Source organism: Tyto alba, unplaced genomic scaffold (assembly GCF_018691265.1).
Source record: "Tyto alba isolate M040663 unplaced genomic scaffold, T.alba_DEE_v4.0 Super-Scaffold_7, whole genome shotgun sequence".
Lineage (NCBI taxonomy): Eukaryota > Metazoa > Chordata > Aves > Strigiformes > Tytonidae > Tyto > Tyto alba.
The window spans coordinates 27,595,710-27,610,007 of record NW_024881328.1 but is presented as its reverse complement, the minus strand read 5'-3'; the positions used below and the strand labels follow the sequence as shown (position 1 = coordinate 27,610,007).

At 35.3% G+C, this 14,298-nt stretch overlaps 1 protein-coding gene across 1 annotated transcript in view; it reads right to left on the bottom strand.

The window, feature by feature from the left end:
- ITGA4 (integrin subunit alpha 4) overlaps positions 1–14,298 on the bottom strand; it is a 38,816-nt gene that overhangs the window by 7,692 nt on the left and 16,826 nt on the right. Inside the window, exons 11-20 of the mRNA XM_042783905.1 lie at positions 13,602–13,696; positions 13,151–13,241; positions 11,751–11,796; positions 11,220–11,374; positions 9,077–9,231; positions 5,715–5,864; positions 4,382–4,458; positions 1,541–1,691; positions 724–822; positions 219–298 (exon numbers count right to left, since the gene is read on the bottom strand). Coding sequence (XP_042639839.1) covers positions 219–298; positions 724–822; positions 1,541–1,691; positions 4,382–4,458; positions 5,715–5,864; positions 9,077–9,231; positions 11,220–11,374; positions 11,751–11,796; positions 13,151–13,241; positions 13,602–13,696 — 1,099 coding nt within the window. The remainder of the gene's footprint in view (positions 1–218; positions 299–723; positions 823–1,540; positions 1,692–4,381; positions 4,459–5,714; positions 5,865–9,076; positions 9,232–11,219; positions 11,375–11,750; positions 11,797–13,150; positions 13,242–13,601; positions 13,697–14,298) is intronic.

Here is a 14,298-nt window from a genome sequence, read left to right as displayed (position 1 = left end):
TGTCAGGCAGTAAAAATAAGAACATTTTATACAGTCAGAAACCTGCTCATTATTTAAATATCTATTATCTGGGTTTTTTTTCTAATTTCCCTTCCTCTACAGATTTGCAACTGATGTGCTTTCTTGCAATTGTGCTTTGCTAAGTCTTTCCACTGTTCCATATTCTGTTTTACGAAGCTAGTAATATTTTTCATTGAGCAATTTTTATTAGACTTTACCAGGTAGCATTAATGATGATGCTGAGGTCATCTTCTGCTCTGGTAAACAAGCTTGCATCCATGAGGAAACTAAAATCCAGCTGTAGAACAAATAAAATTTTCTTTATATCAAGTGATAGTGTGTCTTAACATAGTTTAAATAAACGTATTGTATTAAAGTCTTTTAGAATTTCCTGCTCTAAAAAAAAATTCAGAACTTTTTGTGTCTTCTACTCCCTTTCTATTGACCTAATACATTCATAGCCTTAGTCAGCTCACTTGTCTAGGAAGCCAAGCACAATCAGTTGATGCACAACACAAACAACACTGTCCCTTAATGAATTATTCCAGAGAGTGTTCAAGCAACTAATTGTAAAAGTAGCAGAGATATTCAGATACCAACACGATAAAAGACATCAGTTGGGAATGAAGTACAGATTATGAAAACCAAGGGTTTTTTCCCCCCTGGAAATCCTCATAACGTATTTAGGGTGTTTTTAAAGCTAGAACTTCATACATAGCTTACCTTTGATTTTTGATCTACATATAAATAACCAACGCTGCACTCAAGTTTCACTACATGAATTTCTTTATCTAATACTTCACAATGTATCTGTTTTTCTTCCTAAAATAAAGGACAGATTATTAATAATGATTAAAATAAAACCACTTGTTTTCAGACATTTCAATATACTTGCACACACCAAAACTGGGTGGTTTGTATTTCCGTGAACTGGGTGTCTGTAGAACATTCGTATTATTCCTGACCACTTTAACGTATCCTTACATCTCTTACTGTATCCTGTTACTTCATCTTCTGCTTGCCAACAGTGGAGCTAAGGTGTATGCATCAGACCCAGACCCACTCCAGTTTAAAGCCAACCTCTGAGAGGTGTCAGGGGGATTCTACACAGAAAACAGTTATTTTAACAAGGCAGAAAGAGAGGACAATTAGATTTGTGACTTCTTTATAAGACTGTATCCGTGAAAAAGAGCTGATTCAATGAGATCTCTGTGATCACTGATCATCAGACAAAAAGTAGCAGCAACATTGTCAAATATGTTTAGGAACTATTTTTTTTTTTTTTTAGTTTTAGTTATTACCATCACATCCTGTTATTAAAATGATTTAAGTCACATGTATGGATTAACTTGCACACAGCTTATATAGCTAGAAGTCTGAGAACTTAAACTGGAGTTTTGTCAGCTTTTTTGGGGGTATGTGTGTATAGGTTGTCAGTATCTAAAGAAGCTCAACAACCCCTTAACAGAATTTGAAAAATATCTGGCTGAAAAAGAAAAATACCAAAGGATTAGTGTTTAACGGACTTTTTTGTTCTTACCAATTCTAAAATTCGGATGAAATAAAGACCTCTAGGGATCTGAATGTGGAGGACTGTTTCATATGCATCATCTCCAACATTCAGCAGAGAAATGTTCAACAATAAAGTCTTCATACTTCCAACAGCAAGATATGTTTTCTTATCATGAGGCCTATAAAAATAATTATCATAAGTGAAAATTAATTCTATATACAGGCGATAGATATGCAGTTTTCCTCCACTGCTCTTTTAGTTGCTTTCTTTGGTTCTGACCAGCCCAGCTGGAGATCATTAGGAAGGTTTTTTCTCAGTTCTGTAAGTGCAGGTACTACACCAGTTACACGATGGTCAGCTCCAGTCTTGTGCTTTCTAAGGCCTGGGGTTGCTAGTGTGAGCGCAAGAGAATGGTTATCAGGCCAGTCATGCTTCTGGCTTTTTTACCAGATCGGTCCTTTCCTTTACAGATGAGAACGGCAATGCGCTACTGCTACAGTCTTTTCAGACATTATTTCAAAATTCACACCTTGTACTCAAAGTACAGGAGTAAATATGAAACAGGTCTCAAAGAGGGCAAGTGAACACGCCTATCTTATGATCTATATAATGTTCTATAATCATGTTACAAGTACAGACAATCTGTGAGGGGGCTAAAAGTAAACTTCGGCTTGACATTAAAGTTTAATTAAGACTTGTAGAAAGGCTGCCTAGAAATAGACATTTATCAGATATTCTGGCTCGAAACCAAAGCATTAGTCACAGAACACCTTGGGGAAAGAAGCTGGCACTTAGAAAAGCAACAGAAGGTAAAAGCACTGCATAAGCAGACAGGCTCCAGACAAAACCAAATTAAAGAAAAACACAACGTTTCGGTAGCTTGATTAAGTTTAAGTTAAATTTTAAAGTTGTTTTACTAGTTATGTGCTTACTGTTCAGTCCTCTAATATGCATTAAAGCCAAGCTCATTAACAAGACACTGTCACAGAGATGCCTCCCAGCTTAACACACAAGTACACAAAAGCACCAGGTGCACATCTGGGACGACAACAAAGCTGAACTAGAGCTTTTCCCTGGTAATCATATTTCATTCTTCATTAAAAAATGCATGATGCGGACTAGAAATTTACAGAGCAGGCCAAAATCTAAGCAATTTAAACAAAACATGATAGTGTATACATGAAGACTCATAACTCAGTAAGTAAAGCATTACATTGACACCCCTATTTGATTTCATTCTTTTAAGACTAAAAGTGTTTGCTTTGCTGTTCAAGGATAATGAATGCACTCTACCTAGACAAAATAAATTAATGCTTCACAGCTAACTAGTTTTTAAATCGAGATTCTAGGGGCAGAATGTAATTTAAGGTGATACTTCACACTTTATCAAGATATTTAGCCTGTTTATTTACACTGAAAATCTGCTACTGGTACCTAATGCCAAGCAGGTATGTTGTAATCTGTTTTCCTTTCTTAGAGCTTTGAAATACTTAAAAAACTTCATTGCTAATGGCATGAATGGAAATGCTGCACAGTCTTTCTTTCTGAAAAGTTTATGATTGTTCAAATAAAATAACCTTCAAGCCTAAGCAAATGAAAGGGCTTAAGACTCACACTACAGGCCACATGTTGAAGTAGTCAGAAGGATACCAGTCTTATTCTGAAATCTATGAATATGAAAAAACTCAGAATCACACAGGTGGGATTTATCACCATTATGTGATTGTCATTGTCTTTCAGTGTCACTTTCGGTTGTTCAACCTAGTATCTCAATTAAAGTAGAATCAACTGTAAAGTGATAAATTACACAAGAAAATCCAGGTTACACGCAAGAGACCTAAACTAGCTGAGATTCACAGGAGTTGCAATTTCTCCTTTTGAATACAACAACTCATATTTCTTCCTTTGAAGTATAATATTCACTAAAAAAAAAAGGTTGTCATGATAAAATAAAACTTAAAATCAAATAATTAAAATCCATTCTGAATAAAAACAATGGTACATGGCTTAAAACTTTCCAAAGATGATGCTAAATAGAAGTATATCTCACAAAGTATTGCTTGGTGTAATACAGATTCTGCAAGACAATAATAATTGTATTTAAATACTTTGAAAGTGCATTAATTATCTTGCATAATAACAGGATGTAAACTTGACACATAACTGGAAGGAATGGAAAAAACTGAAACATATTAAAGGATATATAAAAAAAAATTAGGGACATAACTGAAAAAAAATCACAAAACAAAATTAATTTTGGAAAATGCAAGCCAATTCCATGTAAAGAAGTCTAAACCTCACATAATACTCAACCATCTGGTGTCTCAATCAGCAGTATAAAACTGAAGATGTAATATTCTTAAGCAAATGAGGAAAAAGAACCACCTAATTAATCTGTAATTGAAATATAACAATGTCTCAGTACAAAACCAAAGTATCTTCTTTGTACAGTGCAAGTACAGTTTCTTCATAAAAGCAGCAGAAATAATCAATAGCTTGTCAATTTAACAGTAGTTATGATGTCTACGTATTAAGTATGCATTGTGCACTGTATCTTAGCCCAGTTATATATGAAGTGTAGAACACAAGTTTACCTTTCTGTGAAGAAGACATATTTTATGAGCTGTAAAGTCTTCAAGTTATGCAAGAACAGTTCTTCAATTATATACATTTCTGTTACATTTCCTGGAAGATTTATGATTTTAAAATATTCTTCAACTAAACACAGCTTCACTCCTCATGTTTTCTCAGGGAGTCCATAGTCTACTTTTGCAATTTAATGTTCTTTACGTAAAAAAGATTAAGGAATAATTTAGATAAAATCTTATTGAACCTCTTTCAAAAAAATGAAAGCCACATTATACTTACTTTGGAAAAGCAACTTTTCCAGAAACCCTCAAGTCAGCAGAACAATTTTCTTGGGAGCAAAATCTTGCAAAAACAAACTATAAAAGAGATATTAAAAAAAAGCACTTTAGGGTATTACGCATTATAGCGAGTAAAACTATTTCCAGAGAAAGAAACCTATCACGTTGTTACCAAGTACCTGGAATGGGCCAATAGCTCTTTCTCCTAAAACCAAGTCAATCAGGCTATAATTTGCTATTACCCAAACACATTCTGCACACCCGGAACACCACCAGAGAGGCATTCCTGACTCAGTCTCTCTCACAGTTAAACCACTGGGTGTATGTTCAGCTGATTTTTCAAAAGTAGTACATAAAAAGGGCAGAGTGTTTTAAAGGATCCAGAACTGATCATACAGCACATTAACTTTTGCAAGAGAGTTTCATTACACAAACTTTACTTATCATACTGTTAGTAGGGCTTGATGAGACTAGAGACACCATAAGTGGCGTGTGTCCATGCCTTGGTTATCAGTATGCTAAAGAGCACATGTATGTTACTATATTCAACATTATCCTCTTTCTCTAACTTGGTGGTTTCTAAAACAAAATTTTGAATGAAGATGAAAAGGACAAGCATGCCATTTAAAAGGAGCTTTTATATATCTCAGAGTTCTGGTAGTCAACTGTATCTGAATTACATGAAGCTTACTGTTTGTGAAAAGTCGTATGTTTATGACCATTTGGTAGTTAAGCAAAAGTCAGGATGCTCTGAATTTTTAAGTCAGTCTATTAACTCTTAATAAGTAGCTTTTTTTTTCCAAAAAGAAATTTCATACTCATTTAAGGATACAGAATACACTTTTTCCTCCCACAGTCTTTGTGTCTGAAAATCTGCAATACCTTCACAGAACTAGTATTTCAGCAACATCGTTGACACACTTCAAGATTCATACCAACACAGTATTGTGTATTTAACAATTTAACACAGAAATAATCATAAAGAAAAATTTTATACTGGAAAGTGACTTAGGCTGCACAGTTGAAAAAGAATGAATATTTCAGAGTGAATTTCATATCTGTATATATTATTATATATTCTTGCAAATTCTTTGCACATACTTTTTTTTTTTAATAATAATACAAATTGTATATATCTTCTGCAAAGATAAGTTTTTAGTGAAAAATTAAGCAATTTTTAGCATGCTGGTTTATTAACTAAGATCAAGGCACTAGGTGCTGGTCTGGAAAATGCATTCCTTCACATGCTATGGATGTGTGATCCTTTTTTAACTGAAGATTTAAACGCGAATATTTACTTACTGTGTTTGAAAAAAGGGAACACATACACTAACCTTGCTTTTTATAACATTTTTTTCTTTCCTCTGTTGAAGAACGGGTTGAAGTGGTGAAAATTCTTGAGCATTTCTTTTTTGTAGAATATGATGCCCCAGATGGTAACTTGCTTCAACATGTACAGGAGTCAAGATATCCCTTACATCTTTCTATGAAAATTGGAAACCTAATGAGTTAATCATATAAGACAAGACATGTATGCTTATGTTTTAAAGATTATAAGGTTCCCTAGAACTAATTTAAACAGGAACACTTATTTTTTACATGTAAAATAACTTCATATGCCATAGAGCTCATAGAGACATACTTGTTGCTGAGAGGTGATCAGAAACACAGATAAGCATAACACGTTCAGTGACAGTGTCAGGTGTTTCAGAATGGAAGATTCTTTTATTAAAGTAAGTCTTATTGAATAGGGAACGATTTTCTGTTAATAATACTGCCTTGCATACATATGAAATGCTGTATTGCCCAAACAGAAAAACAGGCAAAAATTGGCTAAAATGGAGAAAATTAACCAGTGGGATAATGCCAGACAAAACCCATGGATATTTCTGTATGAAATCAAAGGGAGTTCTCCCACAGTACCACTAAATCAGGTCACGACTGCATTTTATTTTTTTGCCTCTTTATTTCCTATTCTGTATTAAAAAGATTAAACTCCTCAATAAATGACCATTTTGTACATGAACCCTTGACTAAGTAGAAATGTTGCAGATCAGAGCCCAAACTACCTACTTGTGAAAACTGAACAGCTTGAAGCACTGAGTACTAACAATAGCAAACCTGATTAAATTATTCCCTAAGTGTAGGAGATAGACAGACACTGATTGTCCCTCCACATGGCTACTACTTTAATTCTTATCTGCAAGCTTGCTTTGGCCAAATCACATATTACCTAATTCATAATAATTTTCCACAAGGTCTTCTCCGCATCTGCTTTATATTACTTCCATTATACTAATTAGCTATTAATTAGTCTTTACTCAAAATACATAAAACTTACATTGTCTCTTGCAAGGACTGTACTTGACAGACATTCACACTTACTTAACTTTAGGAGCTTCACACAAGTACAGAAACCTCAGTGGGTGGAAGGAGATGCTTATAATGCTATTAATTAAGAATTTAAAAGAAAATTGAGTTATATGGAGGGAAAAATACTAATGATAATCTATAGGAAATGATGAGCCAATTCATATCCTTCCTCCTACACAAATACCTGTGGATACTGGTACAGCAATCTGTACAAGGTCAGCTGTCAGTCAGATCCCTCTTAGCTTACAAAACTCTTATAAGTAAGTGGCAATTTGCCATTGCTCCTGTAAGTAACATTCACTTGGGTGCAACTACCAGTTGAGATGCATCTGGGCAATTTTCCACTAGATAACATAAGCTTTCCTTTCTACCCCAAAGCTTTATCATGAAGAACTGGCTTCTAATGTTGTCAAAACCAGAAAGTAAGTAACAGGAAGGAAGAAGAAAAATACATGGAAGACTTTTTCCTCTGTATGTTTTCTTGTAGCTGTAGAAAACGAAGTCTATTTCCCAGCCTCTGTGCAGGACCAACTGCACTGGACATCCTAGCAGACATTTGTTTCAAAAGGTCCCAGAATTGCTACCTTGAGAATTTTAAAGAAAAGACCAGGCAAATTAGTCCATTATTTTATTACACTGTTTCCCCTTACATCTAAATATTCCCTGTCCTTAGTATTTCTTTAAAGAATTCTTTTTTTCCCTTAGATAAGGTCTTTCAGGAGATACGTTGATTTTTTTTGAGTTTAATAAAACATGGTTCCTCCATGTCTGCTAGTTTTTATTGTTTGATTGTGGTTTAGGATTTCAAGTTCTTCCCATTCATTCTCCAAAATTTTTACTGGAATAGGCAAGATTCTAAGATTTTTGATAGACTGAATCACTTTTATAATTTCTTGTACAGTGAATGCCCTTAAAAATATTATATCCTAGTCCTGATTACAGTTGTTTTTACTTTCAAGACAGGTCCCTCATTTATCCTTCAGAGGGATACATCAAGCATGAATATGACAGTTCATTTCCTCCAGGGCAGCAGTGACTTTGAGACTGCTATTGCAGTTAGGATCTTCCTGACTAAATTCTTACCAACTTATTTGCAAGTCAGTCCTATCCTCAGTTTCAAAGGATGGTTGATACTGAATCAAACTCTACATCTGGAGGAACCAACAGCCAACTTCCTCCTGCTGAGTCGCTGGTACCGTCTCTATTTCTGGTGTCGGTACAGACCTCCCCGGCCAGCTGACACCCTGCAGGTCTCCAACAGCCTCCTGCTGAGCGCCCACTTGCCCTGGCAGCACTTCTACCTCTGTGGCTTCTCCTCTGAAGCACTTCTACCAGCAGATTCCTTCTACAACAAAGCTGTCTCTACGCTTTCACAGGCAGAACTGTAACGATGTTCACTACTAATCTAGTCCAGGATTCAGGCTGATACACCCAGGAGAAAGATTTATCTGTACAGGCTTCACTTTTGTGAGCAGGGGAGTAGAGAGATCACTTTTTCAGCACAGTGCACATTCTTCATACTGTTCAGCTCTAAATCCATTCATTAAACTCTCATGAGTGTTCTTCCTACCCTGTTTCCACCTCTTGATTTTCTGAGTATTTTCCCTGGCAAGTGCTGCATCCCTTGCAGGAAAAAAATCAAACAATTCCAACCAAGTGTTCTTTTTCACACCCTGACAGCCTTTGGCTATACACAAACCAGACCACACTATAAATCTCGAACTGCAGACTCTACTCTCTTCTAGAAATCATCTTCATTTCTCTTCCTATGGATCGGGAACAGGTTCATTTCTTATCAGATGAGTCTACCTCACCTACTCCCAGTAAAAAGAGGGGAGCAAGACCATACAAGTGTTCTTTAAATTGCTACAAATGACAAAACGTAATAAACATTTTCTCTGTGCAGTTACAAGTTTGGAGATTTTGCATTGTGGAGTACATAGGGAAGTTCCATCAGAAACGTTCAGCAGAAGATCTGTGTTATACTGTAACTTCTTCATTGCCCCAAACTGGCCTCACTCTGTGATCTGTCATCCATAAAAAAGGGTGAAAAAATGTCAAGAACGCTCATGTCCTACTTCATCACTGTGATTATTATTCTTATGCACATTCTCACTGACAAAAGAGATGGCAGACCCACTGACTTCCCCACGGAAAGCTGAGAAAGCATCAGGATTAAAATACATTAGCTGTGGAAGTTATGAATGCAAATATTTTACTTCCAAAATGATGTGATGCAACTGTAAGCAAAATAGGTTATTTTGGAACAGGTGTGCTTTTCAAAGGAGAACAAAGGATTAATACATACTGAAAATTACATTACCCTCATAAATGCTGGATGATCTTTGCAGGCAGTATTCCTGCTGTAAATCTTTATGTTTCCTGAGATTGCATCAGATGTTCCATTGGAGGAAAAATAAAACCTTGCTTGTGTATCCACTCTTCTGTTCACATCAACACTCAGATTATAAAGGAGTACTGCAAAATAAAACCCAGGGAAAAGAAAAGTTATAAAAACCACTTTTATAAAAAAATATTTAAAACCCACTTTTATAAAAAAGGGTTACAATTCTAATGAATTTATGATAGAATTAGATCTTCTGACTCAATTCCTTAAGCATGTTCCATAATATCCATTTCAAAATGCTCTGCTTAAAATTCTCTGACATAAATCCATACCTAACAAAAACTTCTAGCCCTATGAAAATTGATTGCATGATGACTGATCCCTGATACACGCTTTTACATCAGGGAAAGTTTTGTTAAGTTATATTTAAGTTTCCTATCAGAATCTATTTAAAGAAAACGTGCTTCCGTTAGTTACAGGGCTGACAGTAAATTTCAACAAACGGGTAAGTCAACAGACACTGACAAATATTGCTTAACTTCACAGTTTTTTCTATTTAGGTTAGCATGAATTGCTATGATAACAACTTGCAAATAAGTTTCATAGCATTACTGATCTATTACTTCCAAATCTTTGCCAAAAGTTGAGTTAGGTTATCTAGACTTTCCTCTAGACCTTTCTATTTAAGTTGAGAAGTTTTACGTCCAAACCCAGCAAGGGTAATTCAGTCTGACTGCTCATCTTTCACAACAAATATAAATTTCAAAAGATCTGAACTTGAAACTTTATAGTTCATCGCGGGATGTGTTCCTAATCACGTCATCTGTCATGTGTTCCTGAAGGATACTGTATATTCTCATACAAAAGATTTAAGGAATTTAGTTTTATACACCATGTATCTGCAGGGCTGTTTGCAGTTTACAAATAGCACATGACAAGTAGGTTAAAAGCATCCAGGCAATACAGTCAAATTTAGACAGTAAATTATTTTAAATAAGTTCACCATGAATATTCCCTCCAATAGATATTGCTTCAAGCAATACCAGTTTTTGCCAAAAGCAAAATATGCATTATATGAAATAAAGTACATGATATATTTTCAGTAATTCTGATAGGACTCCCTCTCTTTCACACATTATTCCATAATGCTACGATCAGGCACTTGAGCTGCTTTATGGAGGAAATGCCTTTTCTCTCTTGCTAAGTAGAAGACTGCATCCTACAGCAGTCCCATGAGGTCTGGTCCATGCCTGGGAGGACTGCTTTTAGAGGACATCTTAATATCATGCTGAATAATCCATTCTATTCTGCATTAAGGAAAGTCATTCACCCACCATTAATTCCCTACTTAACTGCAAAGCAACAGCCCAGACATTTGCATGTGGAAGGTTCAGACAAACTTGACAGACATTCCTGTTGGGCCCTGTACAAAACAGAATATGGTCCCTGGGCAACTATGTAAAAGAAAGTGTTCACAGAATACGTTTGGCTCTATTTCTTTGTAAACCCAAATGGCATAATATTTCATTCAAAAACCTATCAAAATGATGAATCTAGTTATTAAGATTCATTATGAAAGGGACCATCTCTAATGGCATAATTACGATGTAGTTCAAAAATACGCGTGTGAATTTAATCGTACCACTGTTAGGTAATCCAGGTACCAGAAACAGCATACCCATGATGGTACTGTTTTAGGACTGTGAAATGTGAAAATATTAGTAAACAGTTGTGCACGGCTCCAGCTGAACTCTTTAGCATCACAACCCTGCTAGCTAGCTAAAAATTAGTCTCTACTTGTCTAAACCGGTTGCCGTCAAAACTTTAGATTATATCGTTGATGCAACAGACAACTTGGAGTTCTATGTTCATCCTCACAATATCTCACCTTTTTAACATCACTATCATTCGTAGGCCATGTAACTCTGGTAGTCCTTGTAAGGATGTGCTGTTATTCTAAACTGAATAAAAGTGTAATGGCTTGATGTTATGGGGTAATTATGAGTTAAAAAAGCCATCTGAACTCAGATTAAGGATCCACTAAATACCAATAGCATTATTCTGTAAATAGGTGCATTTAAAATGAATACATATACTGGAATTTTTTCAGGTAGCTTACCAATATAACCAGGTACTTCCCGTCCTGTGTAGGTAAAGCATATCTTCAAATTCATACAAATGGCAGGCTGGTCATTTTCCAGGCAGTTGAAATTAGTTCGATTTATTGAATTAAGATGCTTTAAAGAAGCTTCAACAATTATCACTGGTTTTGTTCTAAGAATAGGAGAGACTTATTGTTCACAAAACACTTCAGAAATAGTTTATGGAATCATTGCAGAATCTAACAATCTCTGACAGTATCTATTTTTATAAGTACAATTTTTTAAGCTATCTGCATTTTTCAGAATCCAAATAGTTGTATGCGTATTATCTGTGGCCTCAAGAATTTTCAGAATGATATTTTCTTTTTCTTCAAGGTGTTTACTTAAATGTTTCAGTCTTAGAGCATTCTAGAGCCTAGTAACTGAAGTTCAAGACACCAAGAAGAATATCACGAGATTAAAATATACTCCTGAGTTTTATTACATTGCATTAAAAAATGCAGTTGAATTGTATGGTATTAAAAAGCACTGAAATGTAGCAATCTCACCTCAGCACCACAGCAGAATTGGAGAGAAATGCACCAACTGCTACATCTGTACAAAAAAATAGATCAGTAAGCATAATTTGTCAAAAGGAAATACTACGTACACGCATTTTGTAGCATATTCAACTTCTGGTCAGCATTAAACCACCATTTGCCCTGTATTTATTAGAAGGCATAAACTAATATTCAAAGGTGGTCTTCTCTGTCTAGAAGATGATTCTTCAAATACTTGTCCACTGTCCATTAACGCTGCGTGCTAATTTCCTGGGCTTGCAAATATTGGTTATGTGATGATTTGATTTCTATTCCATGTTTAAGAGGCTGATACTGAAGGACAAGTCAGCTAAATAGGAGGTACTTGCCTCCTTTTTAACTCAAATATTCAATATTACTATATACACATATACACAAACAATTCAGTTCTATATATATTACTATATATATTATATATATGAAATTACACATATTTGGAGTTAGAAAAAAATTACATGATTTATTCCAAACTAACTGAAAACTATTCATACAATAAGGAAAGAAATATACACAGTGTATATACCTCTCAAATGAGCTAGCAAAAGTGAATTTTCAGACAAGTCTAAATGATATTAAGGGTCTGAGGATGTGACTCCCAAATCATTAAACAACAGGTGACCTGACAACACACTACTTGTACACTACCCCTCAGCCCAGCATTACAAATTAACCTGGATGACTTTTCTGTTGGCATAGAAGGTCATACAACATGTAGTTCATGACAACTGTATGCTTTCACACCCAGGGGCAGGACAGGCAATACCTGACAATGCTTATCTGCAAAATGTCAAAATATTTTGACAACATGTATAAAACAATGAGATATAATTGGAACCAGCTAGGTTGTTTTACACCAAATTAGCACTTCTGTGTCATGCCCCCAAGAACTCTGCAACAGCCCTAATTCAATGCCGTGAGCCTTGAGTCAGGTTAATGTATTGCTCACACAGACTGAGAGTCAAGCAGCTCTGTGACTCTGGCAAAATCCAGACTATGTGAAGAGCAGTAGATTTTTAGGTTAGCACGCTAGCCTGGACAGCAAACGTGATTCCAGTGCCCAAACTAGCTCTTTGTGACATCAGCAGATGAGATGGCTGCCATAAAAATAAAAATTCCATTGTTCTTCCTCTTACAAACTATGATCTTATTATTATATTGTTCTCAGTCCTTAAATAATAGTTAGATGACTGTGAAAATTGATGGCTTGGCCTTAGCGTCACCTCTTTTTTTTTTTCTTCCCAAAATACAAGATGTGACATGTCATCTTAATAACAGATTTTGCTTCTGTTAAAATTAACAAGTAGCACAGTAGGGTTGTTCCCTATGAATCTCTTTTAAAAATGAAAAATAAACAAAATTGTTTAATTCACCTTGATAACCATTGTTATCTGCATCAATGCCACTTGCTATGGATTGTCCAAACATGCTTAAAGAATTACTGACTTGATGTCCTTGTATTCTCTGAGGAGGAAAAAATCAGAAGAGAAAATTATTCTTGGAAAAATAATCTTTGAGTTACAATTTCCAATGAAAAATGTTAGCAAACCCATCCTGCTGCTCAAAGCAGTTATATGCTTACAGGTGAAAGTACACCTCTGAAAGTATCATTCCTCAATTGCTGCATATGTTATATCCCGTAAACGCTGTCTGAAACTATTTTTCTGTTACAGGTTATGTTATGACTGGAACACAGACTATGCAAAAATTTCTGAAGTCTTTTAAAGTACCTCAGATGGTCTGAGTGTTAAATGAAGGAAAAACCCTCTCAAATTTAAACCTAGGGTTTTTCTGGATTGATTATTTTTCACTGAAAGAGCATACCTGTGAAAATGATGGTGTTATTCCATCTTCCCTGCCATTGTATATATAAATAACCCCTTTTAGATTATTTTCTTGTGGAGCCCCAATTGCTACATCTGTGGAAAAACAATTTAACAATAATCAATTCACCAGGAAACATGACCAAGAAAGAATTAAAGAAATCCAAATAATGATGCACGCATGCAATGCCAGACCAAATTTGTCTGACTGAATTCAAAAGAAGTGATGGAGATAGATATAAAGCAAATGGAAACAATACAGACCAGCTCAGTAATCTGACTTTGCCTTAAGTACTATGTTTCTGGAAAACAAGGGCCAAATACAGCCATTTCATTCGAGACAAAGTCTGTTCCTACCAATACTGAATTTTACCCTGCAGAAGTTAAGAGGTTATCATGGAGAATAGCCAAAATTATCAGTCTTTTTAAAAAAGCCTTATATTCATGGAACCACAATGATCTTCCTGCACTTCACTATTCCCACATGGATTAAATCACTAAGACACAAGAAGTACTCTTATTACACCACCTGAAACGAACCATTTCTTCTTTTACGAAATGTCCTTAACAGCTGGTAACAGGCTTGAACAGGCATTTAACAAGGAAATGAAGGTAGCTGGTTTGTACAAAGCGTGTGATTTATGCCCCAATGATTTAATCCCAGAGGGGTCTGGTGACACATAACAAAGCAACCAACC